The sequence below is a fragment of the Orycteropus afer genome, unplaced genomic scaffold (assembly GCF_000298275.1).
Source record: "Orycteropus afer afer isolate SDZICR_OR568_19922 unplaced genomic scaffold, OryAfe1.0 scaffold00267, whole genome shotgun sequence".
Taxonomy (NCBI): Eukaryota; Metazoa; Chordata; class Mammalia; order Tubulidentata; family Orycteropodidae; genus Orycteropus; species Orycteropus afer.
Window position 1 is genome coordinate 1,525,076 of NW_006921854.1, and position 16,626 is coordinate 1,541,701.

Here is a 16,626-nt window from a genome sequence, read left to right on the forward strand (position 1 = left end):
AGGTAACTATGGGGAGGAAGTGGGAGGGGAGCTGTTGCATTCTGGTAAACTGTGGTCAATGACATGAGACAAAGTATATGTGAACTGCTGTATAGAAAGTGAATTTGCTCTGTAAATCTTCACCCAAATCACAATACAAAAAAAAAGTTAAAAAAAAAAACCAGAATATTTAAAAACATTTCATTTTACACTTTATATCACGTTTAAAAGATAATTCTTTTGCGCCAATTATCAGGAAACTTCTTGATAAACTCAGAAGTGTAGACAATTATATTAATGAATCATTTCTCCCTTACAAGACAGTTCTCTAACAGTTATAAAATTAACACTGCAGTAAACAGGCAAATTTCTGGGGCCTATTAGAAACTGACATTAAGTCTTGGATAAGGGTCAGGAATCTATTTCAAACAAATCATCACCCAGATGATTCTGATACCACACTTGAAAAAAACATTTTCCTTAAAAAGATCAAGGAGAAAAAAAGGGAGAAATTTTAAACCGTAAAATTGTATTGCTAATCCCAGATTTGATAGTTGAATGATTAACCATCAGCTGAAGACAAAAATGTCATCTTTTAAAAGCTGTCAAACATTTCATCCATATTTTGTTGTTATTGGGTGCTGATGAGTCCATTTCAATTCATGGTGACCCCGTGTGACAGGGCAGACATGCCCCATCGGATTCTCTAGGCTATCATCTTTTGTTTTTTCCCCTCCCATTTAAATCTTATTTACTTTGTTGTTGAGAATATGGACAACAAAGCATACACCAATTCAGCAGTTTCTACATGTACAATTTTGCGACGTTAACTACTTCCTTTGAGTTGTCCAACTTTCTCCTGCTCCTTTTCTGAATTGTACCCTCCTCATTAACATTAACTCACTGCCTCCTAAAGTTACCATCTAATCTTCCCAATTGGACTTGTGGATTTGATCCCAAATAGATGATTCTTAAAAGAGAGCATAATGCTCAGCAAAGAAGAATGAAGGCCAAAGATGCACAGAAACAATTAGGCCAAGCAACGGGTATACCATGCCATCCTCAGCCTACACAACCGAGACCACAAGAATTAGATGTTGTCAACCACTTGGAGGGAGATCTATATAGGAGATCCTGGATAGAGTGAGAGAGCAATGTGGAACTCAAAATCATTTAAAAAAAAAAAAAAAAGGGACCAGGTTTGCTGGTCTGATAGAGCCTAGTGGAACCACTCAGACTATGGCCCCTAGCTGCCCTTCAGGTCTGGAATTGAACCCACACCTGTGGCTTCCAGACAAACAAAAGACAGGCATATGAGCTGCACATTTACCTGAGGCAGATATACTCCTTGGAGAGATCAATCATGGGAGAATAGAAGGGCTGTGTATGTACAGGGAGACAGCTCAGGGGGCAGGAGTGCATGGGAGGGAAAGACACAGGGAAGAGGTGGCTATGGGGAGGAAGTGAGAAGAGAGCTGTTGCATTGTGGGAAATTGTAGTCAATGTCATAAGACAAAGTGTATGTGCTGCTGTATGGAAAGTGAATTTGCTCTGTAAACTTTCACCCAAATAACAATAAAAATTAAAAAAAAAAAGAGCATAATGCTCAAGTAAGTTTTAAGATTTCAGGGGATATTTCTGGTTTAAAGTTTAAAGATTATCTAAGGGCAATAGTTTTAGTGGTTCAACTATGCTCAGTGGCTTCAGAGTCCAGAGTCCATGAGAATATAAAACTCTGTTCTGCATTTCCCTCTTTTTTATCAGGATTCTTCTATGGAATCCTTGACCAAATGTCCAGTAATGGTAGCTGGGTACCATCCAGTTCTTCTGGTCCCACGGCAAAGAAGCCAGCTGCTCATGGAGGCAATTAGCCACACATTCCCTGTCTCTCATCGACACTTTTACATACAAAACAACTCAAGGGGTTTTAAACACAGTGGTCCCCAGAATCTAAAGATCAATAAAGTCAATCATGAAAAACAGGGAGCAGGTAGTATTGAGCCTAACCATCTCTACCAGAGAAGCTAATGGTTATGCAGAGGAAAAGGGACAACATGGCAGGTTACAGCAAAGGTACCACTTCAAAGCCTGTCTGCAAAAACCTCCTGGAGCATCTCTTAAAATGATCTTGCATATACATGAATGAGCTAACTTACAGGCAAAGAGATCAGATACTGTCTGAATTACAGTGATAACATACTCCACCTAGTACAACCAAATTATAGTTAATGCCAATAATATGTCTAAATCCAGCAGATAACAGTAATTAATTTCTCGTAATTCTCATGAATGTTACTTCCAATCATGACACCTCTTCCTTTAAGCTGGATTCATGAAAAATATGGCTACAGTCACAGGGTTTCTTGATACATGACCACTGCACCATGCCACACAATAGCCATGCAGGCCATTCTGGCTATACACTTGATCAAAGTTGAGGCCACATTAACTGTACATTATAGTAAAAATAAGGAGCTCTGGTGGTGCTGTGGGTATGGCAGTTGGCTGCTAAACCAGAAGGTTGGCAGTTCAAATCCACCAGGTGATCTGTGGGAAGAAAATAAGGCAGTCTACTTCCATAAAGACTGACAGTTTGGAAACCCAGTGGGGGATGAAACCAACTCAAAGGCAGTGGGTTCGGTTTTTCTTTTGATATTAAAAATACTTCAATTATCTGATGTCATGCATCAACCCAACAAAATCCCTGCATGATGTCCTAACCCAGCCTTTGGGTCAGTTACTCTGAGTACTGCTCTTACTTGAGTTCAATCTTCAGCTGTTTGATAATTTCGGCTTCCTTTTTCCTACCATCATCATGTTTTCCTTTCTCTTTATCCTTGGCAGAATCTCTCTCTTTCTCTGACTCTTTTAGCTTCTGTTTCTCTCGCTCTCTCTCCTTCTCTTTCTCCCGTTCTCTTTCTTTTTCTCGCTCCCTCTCTTTCTCCCTCCGCTCTCGCTCTCGTTCTTCTTCATCCCGTTTGGACTTCACTTCATTGACTTCCTCCTGAGATGCCTTTGATGCTGAGGACTGTGTGGATAAGTCCTCAGGATCCTGTTTTAGCTCTGCGGGCTCGTCCTTAGGGTCCTCAGTACTAGACTGAGACTGCAGGAGGGCACTGCCACTGCGTAGACGTGTCTGGGAGGACAAAGAGAGAAAACATGCACACAACTTACAGTAGCGACAGCGCTTTCCTCACTCTGAGACAGCTCTGCAAACTTAAAAGCAAATGCCTCCAGCCCTCCATATCTGCAGGTTCCATATCTACAGATTCAACCAAGTATGGATCAAAAATATTGCAGAAAGACAAAACGGCAGTTAAGTGGTCAAAGCAACCCCTCAAAGGCTAAGAGGGAGAGTGACATGCTATTTACATATCATTTACATTGTATTAGGTATTGTAAGTAACTTATAGATGACTTAAAAGCGTAGGGAGGATTGTGCAGGTTATATGCAAATGCGACACCATTTAACGTAAGGGACTTGAGCACCTGCAGGGGGTCCTGGATCCAATCCCCTGCAGGGACCGAGGGCCACCTATAATGCTAACTCTCCCCCCGCCCCATTACCTTATTCAAGTCAGACTGGGCTTCTCTCAGTTTCCGCTTGTATCGCAGGACCTCCCCCTTGAGCTGGTGGTTGTGATTCTGGAGGCTACTGATGAGGTGGCGCATCTCGCGGTTAATGGGGCCTTAAACACAGCAACAGTGATGTTAGGAGGGACTGGGCGAAGGGCAAAGGCACAGGAAGAGAAGGGCAGGACACAGCAGGAGCCTGAGAAATAGGGGCAGCTACCAGAAAGATTCCTCCTCAGAAGAGGAAAACAAAACTCATCACCTTGAGTTAAAAAGCAAACACCCAGCTGTGAACCAAATGAATTACAGGATTTGATTTTAGGTGCTTCAGGACTTCTGAGCTCCAGGTAATGCTAGTGAATTGTGGTGATGACATTGTGTCTTTTCAGCAGATTCAATGCAGGATGGAGTGAGAATAATGCTACCTGCTTGTTCATTGGCAGCAAGTGTCTGTTCAAACTCTATCCTCAGCATTTCATACTCCTTGCGGACCTGGGCCAGGGTGTCTTCAAGCTGGATCACTTCAGTCCTCAACTTCTTATGAAGACCAACCTCATCTCGCTACATGCAGAAAAAGAAACCAATCAGAAATTCTTATCAAAATGTGAAAATGTCATTAGATTCTATTATTCTGTTTCTAAATTTGATCTATAAGGACTGGGAAGAGAGAAAAAAAAAATGATAGGAAAAGAAGGGATTATCCCGAAATGTTCTAATTCGATCAATATTTACTGAGCGCTGGCCAGCTACAAAACACTGACTTAGGAACTGGTAGGGTATTTTATAAATCAAAATGGACTCTAACTGTGAAAGTGTTCAGTTTAGCTGGAGAACTAAACCATACAAACACTACATAAATATACTTCAAGTAGGATATGTTACATTCAGTTCACAGACATCTACTATAAGGCCTACTGTAAGAACACTACCGTAAGGACTATGGGAAATACAGAAGTGAACATATGAATAAAAGTTTCTGCCTCTAAAAACAGTTATCTACATGCCATTACATACTAACACAACACGCCAACAGTGTTGCAGTTTCTACCCAACATCCCCTGATATGCACAAGGCTTCAGCCTTCAGACTGGAATGCGTGTCCTGCTCCCTCCCATTTTCATACACATGCTCTCACTGCTGGCAAGGCCGGGCCCCGGTTCTGCCTACCAGAAACTTCCAGTTGTCCTTTACTCTCTGACTTCACATCCTCAAGTGGAATCAGGGAGGCCCCACGGCCAAGTCAGGTACACTGGCTCCTGCATCCCTGCCTCTTTTGCAGTGCCCCATTACATCACTGTATTTTAACAGATACTTCTCCCCACCTAGACTATAAGATCCTTGAGGGCAGGAACTCTGTTGTCTCAACTCTGAATCCTCAGCATCTAGCAAAGTAAAGACATACAGCTACTCCATAAATGTCTGCTGAATGAATGAGACCGAAATTGAGCATGACAATAAAATTTATGAGGCAAAAAAGCTTATGGACAGAAGACAAAGTAAGGGTGTTACCTCAATGAGCTCCACCTGGCGCTGGTGGGTACCCCTAGTGCCGTGAAGCAGGGTCCGGGCCTCATCCAAGTGTGCTTTCAACTGCAGGCTCTCATTATACAAGACGGAGAACTGGGACTGCATGCAGCGGTACTCTGGGGTCTCCTTAACCACCTCCTCCACTGCACTTCGCAATTCCACCTCAGGAAGCCCAAGAAAAGCAAGCGCAGAAATCAGTACCAGTGCCCCAGGTGCTAGACACACAATAAAATCCCGAAGTCACTGATGTCCTGCACAACTGAAGCAATCTTTACGGAGGACCACATGAGGTATCATCTACCCACTCCTCTTATCCACCACAGATGAAGATCAGACCATGCAAAAGGTAATACCTGGACACACTGTGTCCTTTCCCTAAGAATTATTTTAACTGGTACGTGCTTTTGAATTATGTTATCAACCTAGACCCATGGACACTAGATGAGTGCTATGGAATTTTTCCGGATCCTTATTTTCAGAACATGGCGGAAGACTCTGGTCTCTAACTTGTTCTCTTTCTTACCAGTCACAAAGAAAAATATTTTTGACATTCTGTCAGAAACTGTTACGCTTCTCCTTAGAAACAGCTTGCTTTAATTGATTTAACTGAGGCTTGTTTTATCAATTAAAACAACTTTTATTTATATATTTACCAGTGAACATAATCAAATTACAAAACACAGATGGCTATGTTTGAAACAGAGCAGGGGAGAAGCCCAGAATCCCCTTTGTTCCCCCAAAAACTTAAGGAGAGAAAATTCTGTTGGCATGTTTGAAAACCAACAGCATCACCAGTCATGTTTTTTTCTGTTCTGGCCATTAGAAACCTGCAATTACTGAACTGTGAGTGGCCTGCCCTCCCACAGGATGGACATACAAGCTCCTTGTGTACATCTCACAGGCAAGACCCATTCTTTCAATCCACTTTCGATCCTCAACATAGTTAACCCTACTGCTCATTTCTCTCAACAACTCCTAATTTAGAGTGTCTTCATTTGTTATACATATCTTTGTAGGTTGCTTTAAAACCTTTTTGGAACAAGTCAGGGTACAAATAAGTAAATATGCTGTAAATAAAAAGTTACATAAACAACGCTTATATTTTCTTTTCCCCCATAAATGACGAAGGTTCACAGTACGCATGTGGGTTGGTCAGCTACCCCATTACTGCCCGCAGAAGTGCTTCTCCTACCTTCAGCTTTTCATTTTGCGTAGTGACCTCCTCAAAGTCCTGCCGAAGTTTTTCCAGCTCACAGTGACGGTTCTGAGCCAACTCTTTGTTCTCCTCAAGCTCAGCATTCATTTCCTCAAACTGGAGAGGAGCAGGAAATAGTGAAATGAGAATAAAGAACGATAACTCATCTTGAATCATTCCCATTTCTAAGCTTCCAATCCTCATTGATCACTCTTCCAGCAAAATCCCACTTGGCCACTTGAGAACACAGCCCTAAGCACCGTGCCCAATGCCAGCCATCAGCTCAGAAAACATTTCCTGAGTGAATCACTGACTTTACCTTCCGAGCATTGATAGTGATGGTACCACCATAGAGACTGCTCCCAGCTCCATACACTTTATAACCTTTTGAGTTTACCTACAAAGAAAAACGAGATTCTTTAGTGAGATGGCTTTGACTCTAGCCTCTAATGTATGAATAAAACCGCACTTGCCCGTTCTAGGACTTCCGCTAAGTGGCGGTTGAGTCGCTGTTCCCTCTTTCGAATTTTGTCAATATCCCACTGTAAGTCATCAATCATGGACTCCAGGACAGACACTCGGGACTCAGCCATCTCCACTTTACTCTGCAGCTTGGAGAACTACATCCCAAAGACAAACATTCAAAAATCATAGCGAAAAAACAGTTAGAATAGGAATGTTTTGCATCACTAGCATAAGTCCCAAATCCCACAAAATTAACCTGGGCTGATGCATCATTACAGAAAAGATGTGAACAGAAGATGCTTCCCCTCCACAAAAATGAAATCACTGATCCTTTTACAAGTTCTGGGTCAGCTACAATCATGAAAACTGCAGAAGTCTACGGCAGCTCTCCCACGAAGACTAATTAAGGTTCAGTAAGTGTTCTCTCGCTGCAGAGCACATTTCCTTGGGTAGATCACAAACACCAGAATATGTGCGTTTCTTAAGAAACAGAAGATAATCTCTTCATTTTACCAAGTATTTTAGAAGATAAAAATTCAAATGTACATTTATAACAGATAGCTGTCTTTACCCCAGCTTACACTCCTCACGTTCCCACAAATGACTTTCCCTACAGAACAAACGGAAAACTTTCATTCTTTTGTTAAGCTGATTCTAGGGCAATGCAGGATCAGATACTACAAAGGTATCTTAAAACCTCTGTTCTCTTTTTATTTATGAACTATACACCAACTAAAGCAACTTTGCACTTTATAAAACTGTTACGTGTTCACATTAATCTCTATATACCCTCCGTGTTAGTTTTCAAACATAGTCTCAATGTAGAAGAGGCCACCTCCTGAACGTGGGTCAACGTTAGTGACCCAGTGGAAATGGCACTACCTAACCTCTGAGGCTGTATCCGAAAGGCCAGGCAGGCTCTGCCTGGTGCTCCTGGGATGCTCCTTCTCTAGGAGAAACCAGTCACCATGCTAGAAGCCCAGCTACCATGAGAACACCACACTGGAGAGGCCACGTGCAGGCATCCTACTGGACAACTGGGCCGAGCTCCCAGCTGACAGGAAGCACCAACAGTCAGCCACAGCAGTCATGCTGGACATCAGCCACATTGAGCAAAACATTTTATGTCTTAAAACATGACAGAAGATTATAGTACTTTCTCACAACACCCCAATTTGCTCATAAGTGCCACCATATTCTAACCCCTTTGAAGGTTGATGAGGATCCACATTCATCAATAAGCTCCTCAGGTGGCCTTCATGTAACCCCACAGAATGGACGTCGGCACTGGAGTTTAGGAAGCATGTTTCCAGTGAAGAATGTGGCCTCTGAAGCTAAAGAAGAACTGCATTCAAATCATAGCTCAACCATCTTCTGGCTTTATGCCTTTAGATCTCAATCTCTTCAAATTTTTCTTCCTTAGCAATAAAATGGCAGTGGTTTGACCATTAGCAGTAATATCCATAAAGGGTCAAAGTGCTAGGCACTAAGGAAATGGTAACTACTAACCTACTAATCAACGTGAGAGTTGGGTGGCCAAACTACGTTAGGTCACATTTGAGAAGCAGAGCCTTAAACTAAGCCACAATGACTGTCAGGAGAGTCAGAAGAATCGAGTCCCACTATCACTCGATCTTGATCGCTGTGAATGAACGAATGAATGAACGAATGAATCTCCAGATCTTGGCAAGATTTGGTCATGGCACTATTTATTCCCTAAGTTTGGACTGAAAACCTACTTTGCACAGTTGTTAGGCCATCATTTGTGCAGTAGTTTCTATTGCCCTATTCCCTGTTAAATTTCTACCAACTCACTCCTCAGTAACGCCATACATGGTCTTTTTTATTTGAGGTAACTTACTACTTGAGGTTCAGGGATTTGTTTTTGAAAACTGTGTACGACGTCACTTCCCCCTAAGGACTGAGATCCTCCCATGTGTGTTTCAGGAGAGGTCTAGTAAAGGGGGACGTCCCATTACTCTCTTCCCCTACCCTTCCCTCAGATTCTGGTTCTCCAGAAGTGGCTGCTACGTTATCTGCCCTGAGTGCCCTTCAAGGCAAACACAAGCTCTCTAGAGTCAGGTGAGGGACTCCCGGGAGCACTCAGAATTCTCAGTAAAAGCCTGCAGAGGCCACTAGCAGCCATCATCTCCACCTTCTGATCATGTACCTCCTGAGACATGGTGTGGTGCTTCTCCTGGAGAAGGTCCGTCAATTCCTGCAGCCGCAGATTCTCCTGGGCGAGGAAGGAGTTCAACTCTTGTACAGCTTCCTCTACTAGCAGATTATCTGAGAACCAAGAACTGTAGTTTAGTTCAGTATTTAGTGTCAAATTTTAAAACTGTGTACTCCATATTAACATATTATCTCACTTTGTAACGTATTATGTCACTTCCTTTTTCTCAAAACTTCATGAAGTAGGCTGGTTATTACCTTAATGTGACCAAAATGAAGCATCCAGAGCTTAGATGACTTACTTAATGAGTCAACTTTGCACTTCTGTACACAAACAGTCGATGTCATCCAACTCCCATCTCTTTCTATAAGGCCAAAATGTCTCAAGAAAAGAAGTGGTAGTTCTATAACTTAATCCACATAAGGTACAGTCCCAAGAAACTGCATCCACGATTGCAGATAAGACAGAGTTATCTCTAATCAGTGTCAGACTATATACCAATACAACTGCATCTGATAAGGCTGTCACAAATTCCTGTTAACTACCAACATAAAGCATCTCTCTGCTGTAAGAGAAAAGAGAGCAGGGAGCAAAAACTTTCTTCTTCAAATAAGCATCTATAAAATCATGAAGAATAAAGACAAGAGCACAAAATCACTTCTTACATTCTAAAATCCTGCCATGGACCAACCTGAAGCTCAAAAATTAAAACATACACTGTTTATACAGCAGGTAGGTAAATCTACAGAACTTATTATGCAGAGTTAGTATGTTTAAAATTGCAGTCATCAATGTTGTTGTTGTTGTTAGGTGGGGTCGAGTCATTTCCAACTCATAGGGACCCTATGCACAGAAGAACAAAACACCACCCGATCCCATGCCAGCTCCAAGATCCTTGTTATACCTGAGCCCATCACTGCAGCCACCATGTCAATCCATCTCATTGATAGCCTTCCCTTCTTTTGTCGACCCTCCACCTTACTAAGCATGACTTCCTTCTCCAGGGAATGGTCCCTTCTGATAACATGACCAAAGTTAAGTAAGACAAAGTCTGGCCATTCTCACCTCCAAGGAAAATCCTGGCTGCACTTCCTCCAGGACAGATTCGTTAGTTCTTTTAGCAGTCAATGGTACTTTCAGCATTCTTCGCAAGCACCACAACTCAAAAGTATCAACTCTTCTTCAGTCTTCCTTATTCATTGTCCAGCTCTCACATGAAAATATCATGGCTTGTGTCAGGTACACCTTAGTCCTCAAGGAGGCATCTGTGCTTCTCAGCATTTGCAAAAGGTCCTGTGTAGCCAACTTGCCCAGCACTATACATCATCTAATGTCCTGACTGCTACTTCTGTTGGTGTCGATTGTAGAACCAAGCAATGTGAAGTCTTTGACAACTTCAATCTTTTCTCCATTTATCATGATGCTTATAGGTCCAGTTGTGAGGATTTTTGTTTTCTTTATATTGAGACATAATCCATACTGCAGATTATATTCTTCAATCTTCATCAGTAAGTACCTCAAGTCATCCTCACTTTCAGCAAGCAAAGTTGTGTCGTCAGCGTATCGCAGGTTGTTAATGATTCTTCCTCCAATCCTGATGCCATGTTCTTCTTCATACAGTCCAGCTTCTCGGATTATTTGCTCAGCATATAGATTGAATAAGTGTGGAGAAAGGATACAACCCTGACGCACTCCCTTCTTGATTTTAAACCGTGTAGTGTCCCCTTGTTCCATTCGAACGACAGCCTCCTGGTCAAGGTACAGATTCCTCATGAGTACAATCAAGTGCTCGGGAATTCCCATTCTTCTCAATGTTATCCATAATTTGTCATGATCCACACAATCAAATGCCTTTGCATAGTCAATAAAACACAAGTAAACATCTTTCTGATATTCTTTGCCTTGAGCCAAGATCCATCTGACAGTAGCTATGATTACTAGTAATGTATCAGGCAGTGTTTCTCTGCTATTCATAAGGTTTTCGCTGGCTAATTCTTGGAGAAGTGGATGGCCTCTTCCTTCATCCTAGTCTGTCTCGGTCTGCAAGTCACGCTGAAACCTGTGCACTATGTGCACCCCGCTGGGTTTGAAACACCAGTGGCACAGCCTCAAGCCTCACAGCAACATACCACCACAGTAGGACAAACCGACAGACAAGTTAGTCTCCCTTAGCTGTCCGAAACCTCTCCAACCTCTTATTACCTGGATCCCTTCCGCTGCCTCCTCACTCTGTCCCGGCCCCCCTGGCCTTTTTTCTCCTTTCCCCCACTTTCCCCCCTTGCTGCTTATGGGGCATGGCCTGGGTTCCCTTCCCTTACCTGAATCCCTCCCACTGACTCCTCCCAGTCATCAATACTGTTCAAATCCAAATATGATTAAGTAAAACCAGGTACTCTGGGATTATCTACCCAATCTTCAGAAACAGGATCAGGAAGAACTGTACCCCTGCACAACACTGCTTGGCATCACTCTGAGAAAACAGAACACGATCTGGACCAGAGATCTTCAAACAAGACTGCCATCAGAATCACTCCTAGAATTTTAAACTAAGCCCTTTTCTAGGAACCATTCCATACCTATTCAAGCAGACTCTCCATGTTGTTGTTGCGCCGTTCAGTCAATTTTGACTTACTGTAAACCCATATGACAGAGAAGAACTGCCCTTTAAGGTTTTCTTGGTAACTTTATGGAAGTAGATCAGCAGGTCTTCCTGCCACAGAGCTGCTGGGTGAGTGTGAACCACCTTTTGGTTAGCAGCCAAGCACTTCACCGTTGTACCACCAGGGCTCCTAGAGTATGCACAGTAGGGCCAAAAAAAACTCCCCACATGATTCTGATGCACTATCCAAGTTAAGATCTCGGGGCTGAATTTTACCCAGGCCAGTATCCTAACCAATGAGAACAGCTCAGTAAATGTTTAGTGAATAAACAAGCTAATTAAACAAGTCTTTTGAATCCTGAACCAAAGAAACATGGGAGAAAAATGAACTCCAAAAAAATACATAGTTGATACTATAATTCACACTTCATATATCTGTATCTCTTAGAACATACAGCTTACCAATGACATTGCCTTTTGCGTTATAAATAATAGCTTAGCTATTTGTAATTTATAATGAATGTTTTTAATTTTTAATTTAAACCCTACCTTAAAAGGCATGTTATCAAAATAATAATTTAAAGTACTGTTTAATACTACCTTTAGTTCTTTTTTAATTTATTTAACAGTATTTAAAATCAATTTACCAACGTTAAGAGTTTAACATTAATGGTTTCTGCATGGCACATTACTTGTAAAACTAGGATTTAACAATTGCTTCTAACTAACCATTCAAGGACAGCAAAGTAGAAAGAAATGACACATGACTCTGTTCATGTCAGGTGACAGGCAGGATTCACACTCATTCATTCAGCATAAAGCAAGCTCTCACTAGATTGTAGGTACAGTGCTAGAAAGTGGAGAAACAAGAGTGAGCCAGGTGTCACCAAGACACAGACTTCAGTTAGGGACACATATACAAGCTGATGGAACCTATCACTACAGAAGCCTGAGAGGACACAAACCAATTTATTTATGATGGCTATCTCTGGCAAGTGAGATAGAATGATTTTTATGGACTACTTTTATGTACTTCCAATGTGTACATTTTAAAACAAGTATGTTATTCTAACAATACAGAAACACACAAACACTAAGGAAAAAGTAAAAGAGATCCCTTCTCAACCTATTTTTTTTCTGCTTAATATTTACATGTCTTTTGCATGCTGCTTCTTTAAATTCTATTGATAATTTAACCCAACTATCCTCACCAACAAAATCACAGAGTAAAAAAACATCTCCATGTTCACCAATTATCCAACCCCCATTAGCTTCAGCTTATTTCTTTTTGAAATGAAAGGTTAAACATCCTAATGACAATGAGAGAAATTAAGAAATTGTAAAATAGGCCATAATGTGTTGAAAACATAAAAACAGAGTATCTACTTGCATCTGAGCAGAATTTTATGTCACAAATGACTAAGAGAGCTGGAACTTAGCTACTCTTTCTTTCCTGTTACACATACTGCACAAATACAAATTTCTGCAGCAGCACTGAATACTGATTACTTCAAATACTTTCTCAAACGGACACTTTTCCTTCCATATACTATTTTGTATTGTTTTAAAGGCAGAGATAATCCAACAACTTGAAAACCTGAGCTCTTCTTGAAAATATCAGAGCTAACAATAAAACAAAAAATAGAAACATTAAAAATTGATTGCTTGAAATCAAAGAGTACTAGAAATGGGCTGATAAAATCTTCCCTCAACTTCTTACAGACTGTTGTGCAGCTCAGCATAAATATCATGTGACCAAACCCAACCCAACCCACTGCTATCGAGTCCGACTCACAGTGAGCCCCATAGGGTTTCCAAGGCTATACATCTTTACAGAAGCAGACTGCCTCATCTTTCTTCTGCAAAGTGGCTGACGGGTTTGAACCGTTGACTTCTGAGTTAGCAGCCCAATGGCTTATCCACCACACCAAATATACTACTCCAAAATACCATGCGAAGTACTCATAAAATCCTAATAATAATGCCATTACTGTGGATGTTGAAGATCAGGACTCCAGGGATATAATTGAAAGCAAATACATAGGCTTTGCATACACAAATTAGCAAGCAAGAGATGAGGCGAGGTCCTACTCCTCCCCCTTTTCCCCGTCTCCTGGTTCTTGCCTCACCTCCACTGTTTAGCTTCCGGGATAAGAGCTCCACTTTTTCTTGCAATTTATCATAGACAGTCACGATCTGAGACACAGCTCGGCGGGAGGACTCCACACGCTCCTGCAGCTGCAATTCCATCTCTTCACTGGAACTGCTGGCCAAAGTAGCAAGGAAAGAGAAAGCTGGCTCTTGCCCTTCCCCTGAGGAGACAAGAGGAAAAAAGAAGGCAGTCACATTATGAAACTGGAAATATCAAAACCCATTTCTCCCCCTCAAATGGACAGCGTCAAAGCAAAGCTCACTTCAAAAACCTAAATGACAGGCAGCAGGAGAACCTTCACGCACACTCACCCCTCTCTCTGTCATCCTTCCGTTCCTGGTTGCTATCAGAGTCGGGTTCTGGTTCAGGCACAACAAGGGCTTTTCTTTCGGTGAGTAGGTCTCCTAGGCCCTGCTCCAGATCGTAACGTTTAAGGATGATGCGGATGTTTTCATCAAACTGGAGAGGCGTATGTACAATTATTAAAAAACAGAAGGACACAACTTTGGAAATGAAGAGAGTACTAAGAGAGAACGAAAACGCTCAAATAAAACTCTGAGCAGTTAGCTACCTGACTCCAGTACCGGTTGACAATCAACAGCGAGGCATCATCAGTGGCCTGTCGCCGTTCCAGCTTCTCAATGTGCTCACGGAGCTCATCTTCAATGGCCTGCCGCTGGTCCAGCATTTCTGCCAGCTTACGATTTTTGGTTTGAAGTGTTCGAATGTCTAACTCCTCCTGCCCCAGGAAATCAACCTTATTAGTCTCCACAAAGAAATTAGACAAATCCACTGTGACAACTCAGTAAGATCACAGTACTCCATTAGCTATTTCCTGCAAATCAAGTTTTGTTTTTTTTTAAATCTCACAATAAAATTAGACATGAAATAGGTACAGAAGAGATAAAGGCAAGGGTCTGTGATAACATGAGGAAAGAAGGACACGTACGAATACACTAGAACTTCAGCCTTCCCCACTTGGCTTCCTATTCACATGTACAGCCACAGAAGACTGCTACTTTGAGGCTCTGCCATGCAGCTAGATCATCCTCTTCTCCAGTCACCAGTGTCTCTCCTAAGCACTGTCTACTCATCAAACTTCGGTATCTAGCTCCTTCTTGACGCCATCCCTCCATCGTCTCCAATAACTTAAATATTCATGTGCACAAATCATCTAATCCTCTAGCATCTAGCTTGTCAATATCCTGGATTCCTTAATGTCAATGATCATCTCCTCTTCTGCACTTCAGTAATGCATTTCAAAAGCCACATCCTGGATTTGTGTATTATCTGGAATGGCATCACCTCTGAAATCTTAAATTGAAGTATCTCATTCCTTAAACAAAACCTTATCTTTCCAGGTACCTTTCTTCTCAATATATGACCTCATCTAGACCTCCAGAATTTTGAATTTTCTTTCTCCTTTCCAGTTCCCTCTGTCACTTCCTTTCATATCTTGACTGGCCCTCATAGTACATTCCTTCAAACACATGCCTCCCAGCATCCTCACTTCTTTGATCTTAGTCCTTGTAGTCCACCTTTGTGAACAAATCACAGTGTGAATTGATCCAAGTATCTGACTATTATACTCCTACACTCAGGATGCCAAGAGCTTCCAGATAAGGTCATCCAACCAGGAACAATGGTGACTTTACAGAATGACCTCCTAACTTGAATAGACCTTATCATTTGTTCAAAATGATACTTGACCAAGTCATTGATGCCCCAATCCCCAGAGGCAATACCAAACTCTGCCAAGCTCTGCCTCATTTCCATCACACTAAGTCAATGACTCTACTGTCCATTTTAAAGAGAAAATAGAATCCATCAGAGAGAAAGTTCTCCTAATTCCTAGCTTCTTGTCTACTGGGACAACTGATTGACCTACCCACACATTCCTAAAACCTCAACTTGTGCTCAGCATCTCCCTTTCATTTGTTTCTGCAAAAACTTGCCTCCATCAGTAATTCCACACCCCACTCACTACCTTTAACCTCTCCTTCTCAGCAATATTTAAATCTCTGGCTTTAAAACCTGAAGAAAAAAAAAAAAATCCAAAAAACAAACTAAAAAATTTCCTGTAACTCTATGTCTCCCTCTGGCCACTGTTCAACTTCTTCTCCCAAGACCTCAAACGTGTCATCCATACCTGCTCTATTCATTTTTACCCTTGCCCTTTAAGCCACTGTAGTGTTGTTTCAGCTACCATTTCTACTGAATAATCCTGAGTCACTGCTGCCCATCTTTACATTTTACATGCCCTAGTGATTTCCAGTCCTTCTGTTTGATCTCTGAACAGGAGCTGCCATTGCCGACCACTCCATTCCTCTTGAAATGCTTTCTTCCCTTGACTCATGTGAATACCACTATACCGGGTCCCCCCCCACCCCATTTCTTCAGGTGTTCTTCTTCACTCTTATTTCTTCATTAATTGAACAACTGTTTGAAGACCTCTAATTGTATGGCAGGCACTGTGCTAAACACAAGAGTTAACAAGATAACTGCAGTGTCTGCCCTCTGAGGCCATAGTCCAATGGGGAGAAAAGCATATGTTTACAAAAGTAAGTACCACTGAAATACAATAAATGCCATGACATGTCAAGTTAGGGGGTGGAGGATGGGGAAGGGCTAGGAAGCCTTCTGGAGGATCAACTTTCAGTTGAGATCTAAAAGAGTCTGAATGACCCAGGACAAGTGGAGGAGGTACCACAGGCCTAGGAAGCTGCAAATGCAAAGACTTATATGCTTACTTTATCTAGGAATTCATGAACACTTTTAAGTGAGAATTATATAGTAGGGTACCAATTTCTTGTTTTACTTTTCTCTCTTCCATTCTGGTTAAAACATTCTAGATTACTAAGATAATCAATAGTTTCCCAGTAGTACCCATGTATCTTTTTTTTTTTTTTTTTTCCATAGATCAAAATTTTAATTGTGTTTTTTTTTTTTAGGATTTGGGT

At 41.6% G+C, this 16,626-nt stretch overlaps 1 protein-coding gene across 1 annotated transcript in view; it reads right to left on the reverse strand.

Annotated features, from left to right (window-relative positions):
- Window positions 1–16,626, reverse strand: part of RNF20 (ring finger protein 20) — a 29,330-nt gene that overhangs the window by 6,298 nt on the left and 6,406 nt on the right. Inside the window, exons 2-12 of the mRNA XM_007950313.2 lie at window positions 14,238–14,405; window positions 13,978–14,125; window positions 13,644–13,826; window positions 8,910–9,028; window positions 6,748–6,894; window positions 6,594–6,671; window positions 6,272–6,391; window positions 5,062–5,241; window positions 3,978–4,113; window positions 3,547–3,668; window positions 2,739–3,115 (exon numbers count right to left, since the gene is read on the reverse strand). Of these exons, the coding sequence (XP_007948504.1) occupies window positions 2,739–3,115; window positions 3,547–3,668; window positions 3,978–4,113; window positions 5,062–5,241; window positions 6,272–6,391; window positions 6,594–6,671; window positions 6,748–6,894; window positions 8,910–9,028; window positions 13,644–13,826; window positions 13,978–14,125; window positions 14,238–14,405 (1,778 nt within the window). The remainder of the gene's footprint in view (window positions 1–2,738; window positions 3,116–3,546; window positions 3,669–3,977; window positions 4,114–5,061; window positions 5,242–6,271; window positions 6,392–6,593; window positions 6,672–6,747; window positions 6,895–8,909; window positions 9,029–13,643; window positions 13,827–13,977; window positions 14,126–14,237; window positions 14,406–16,626) is intronic.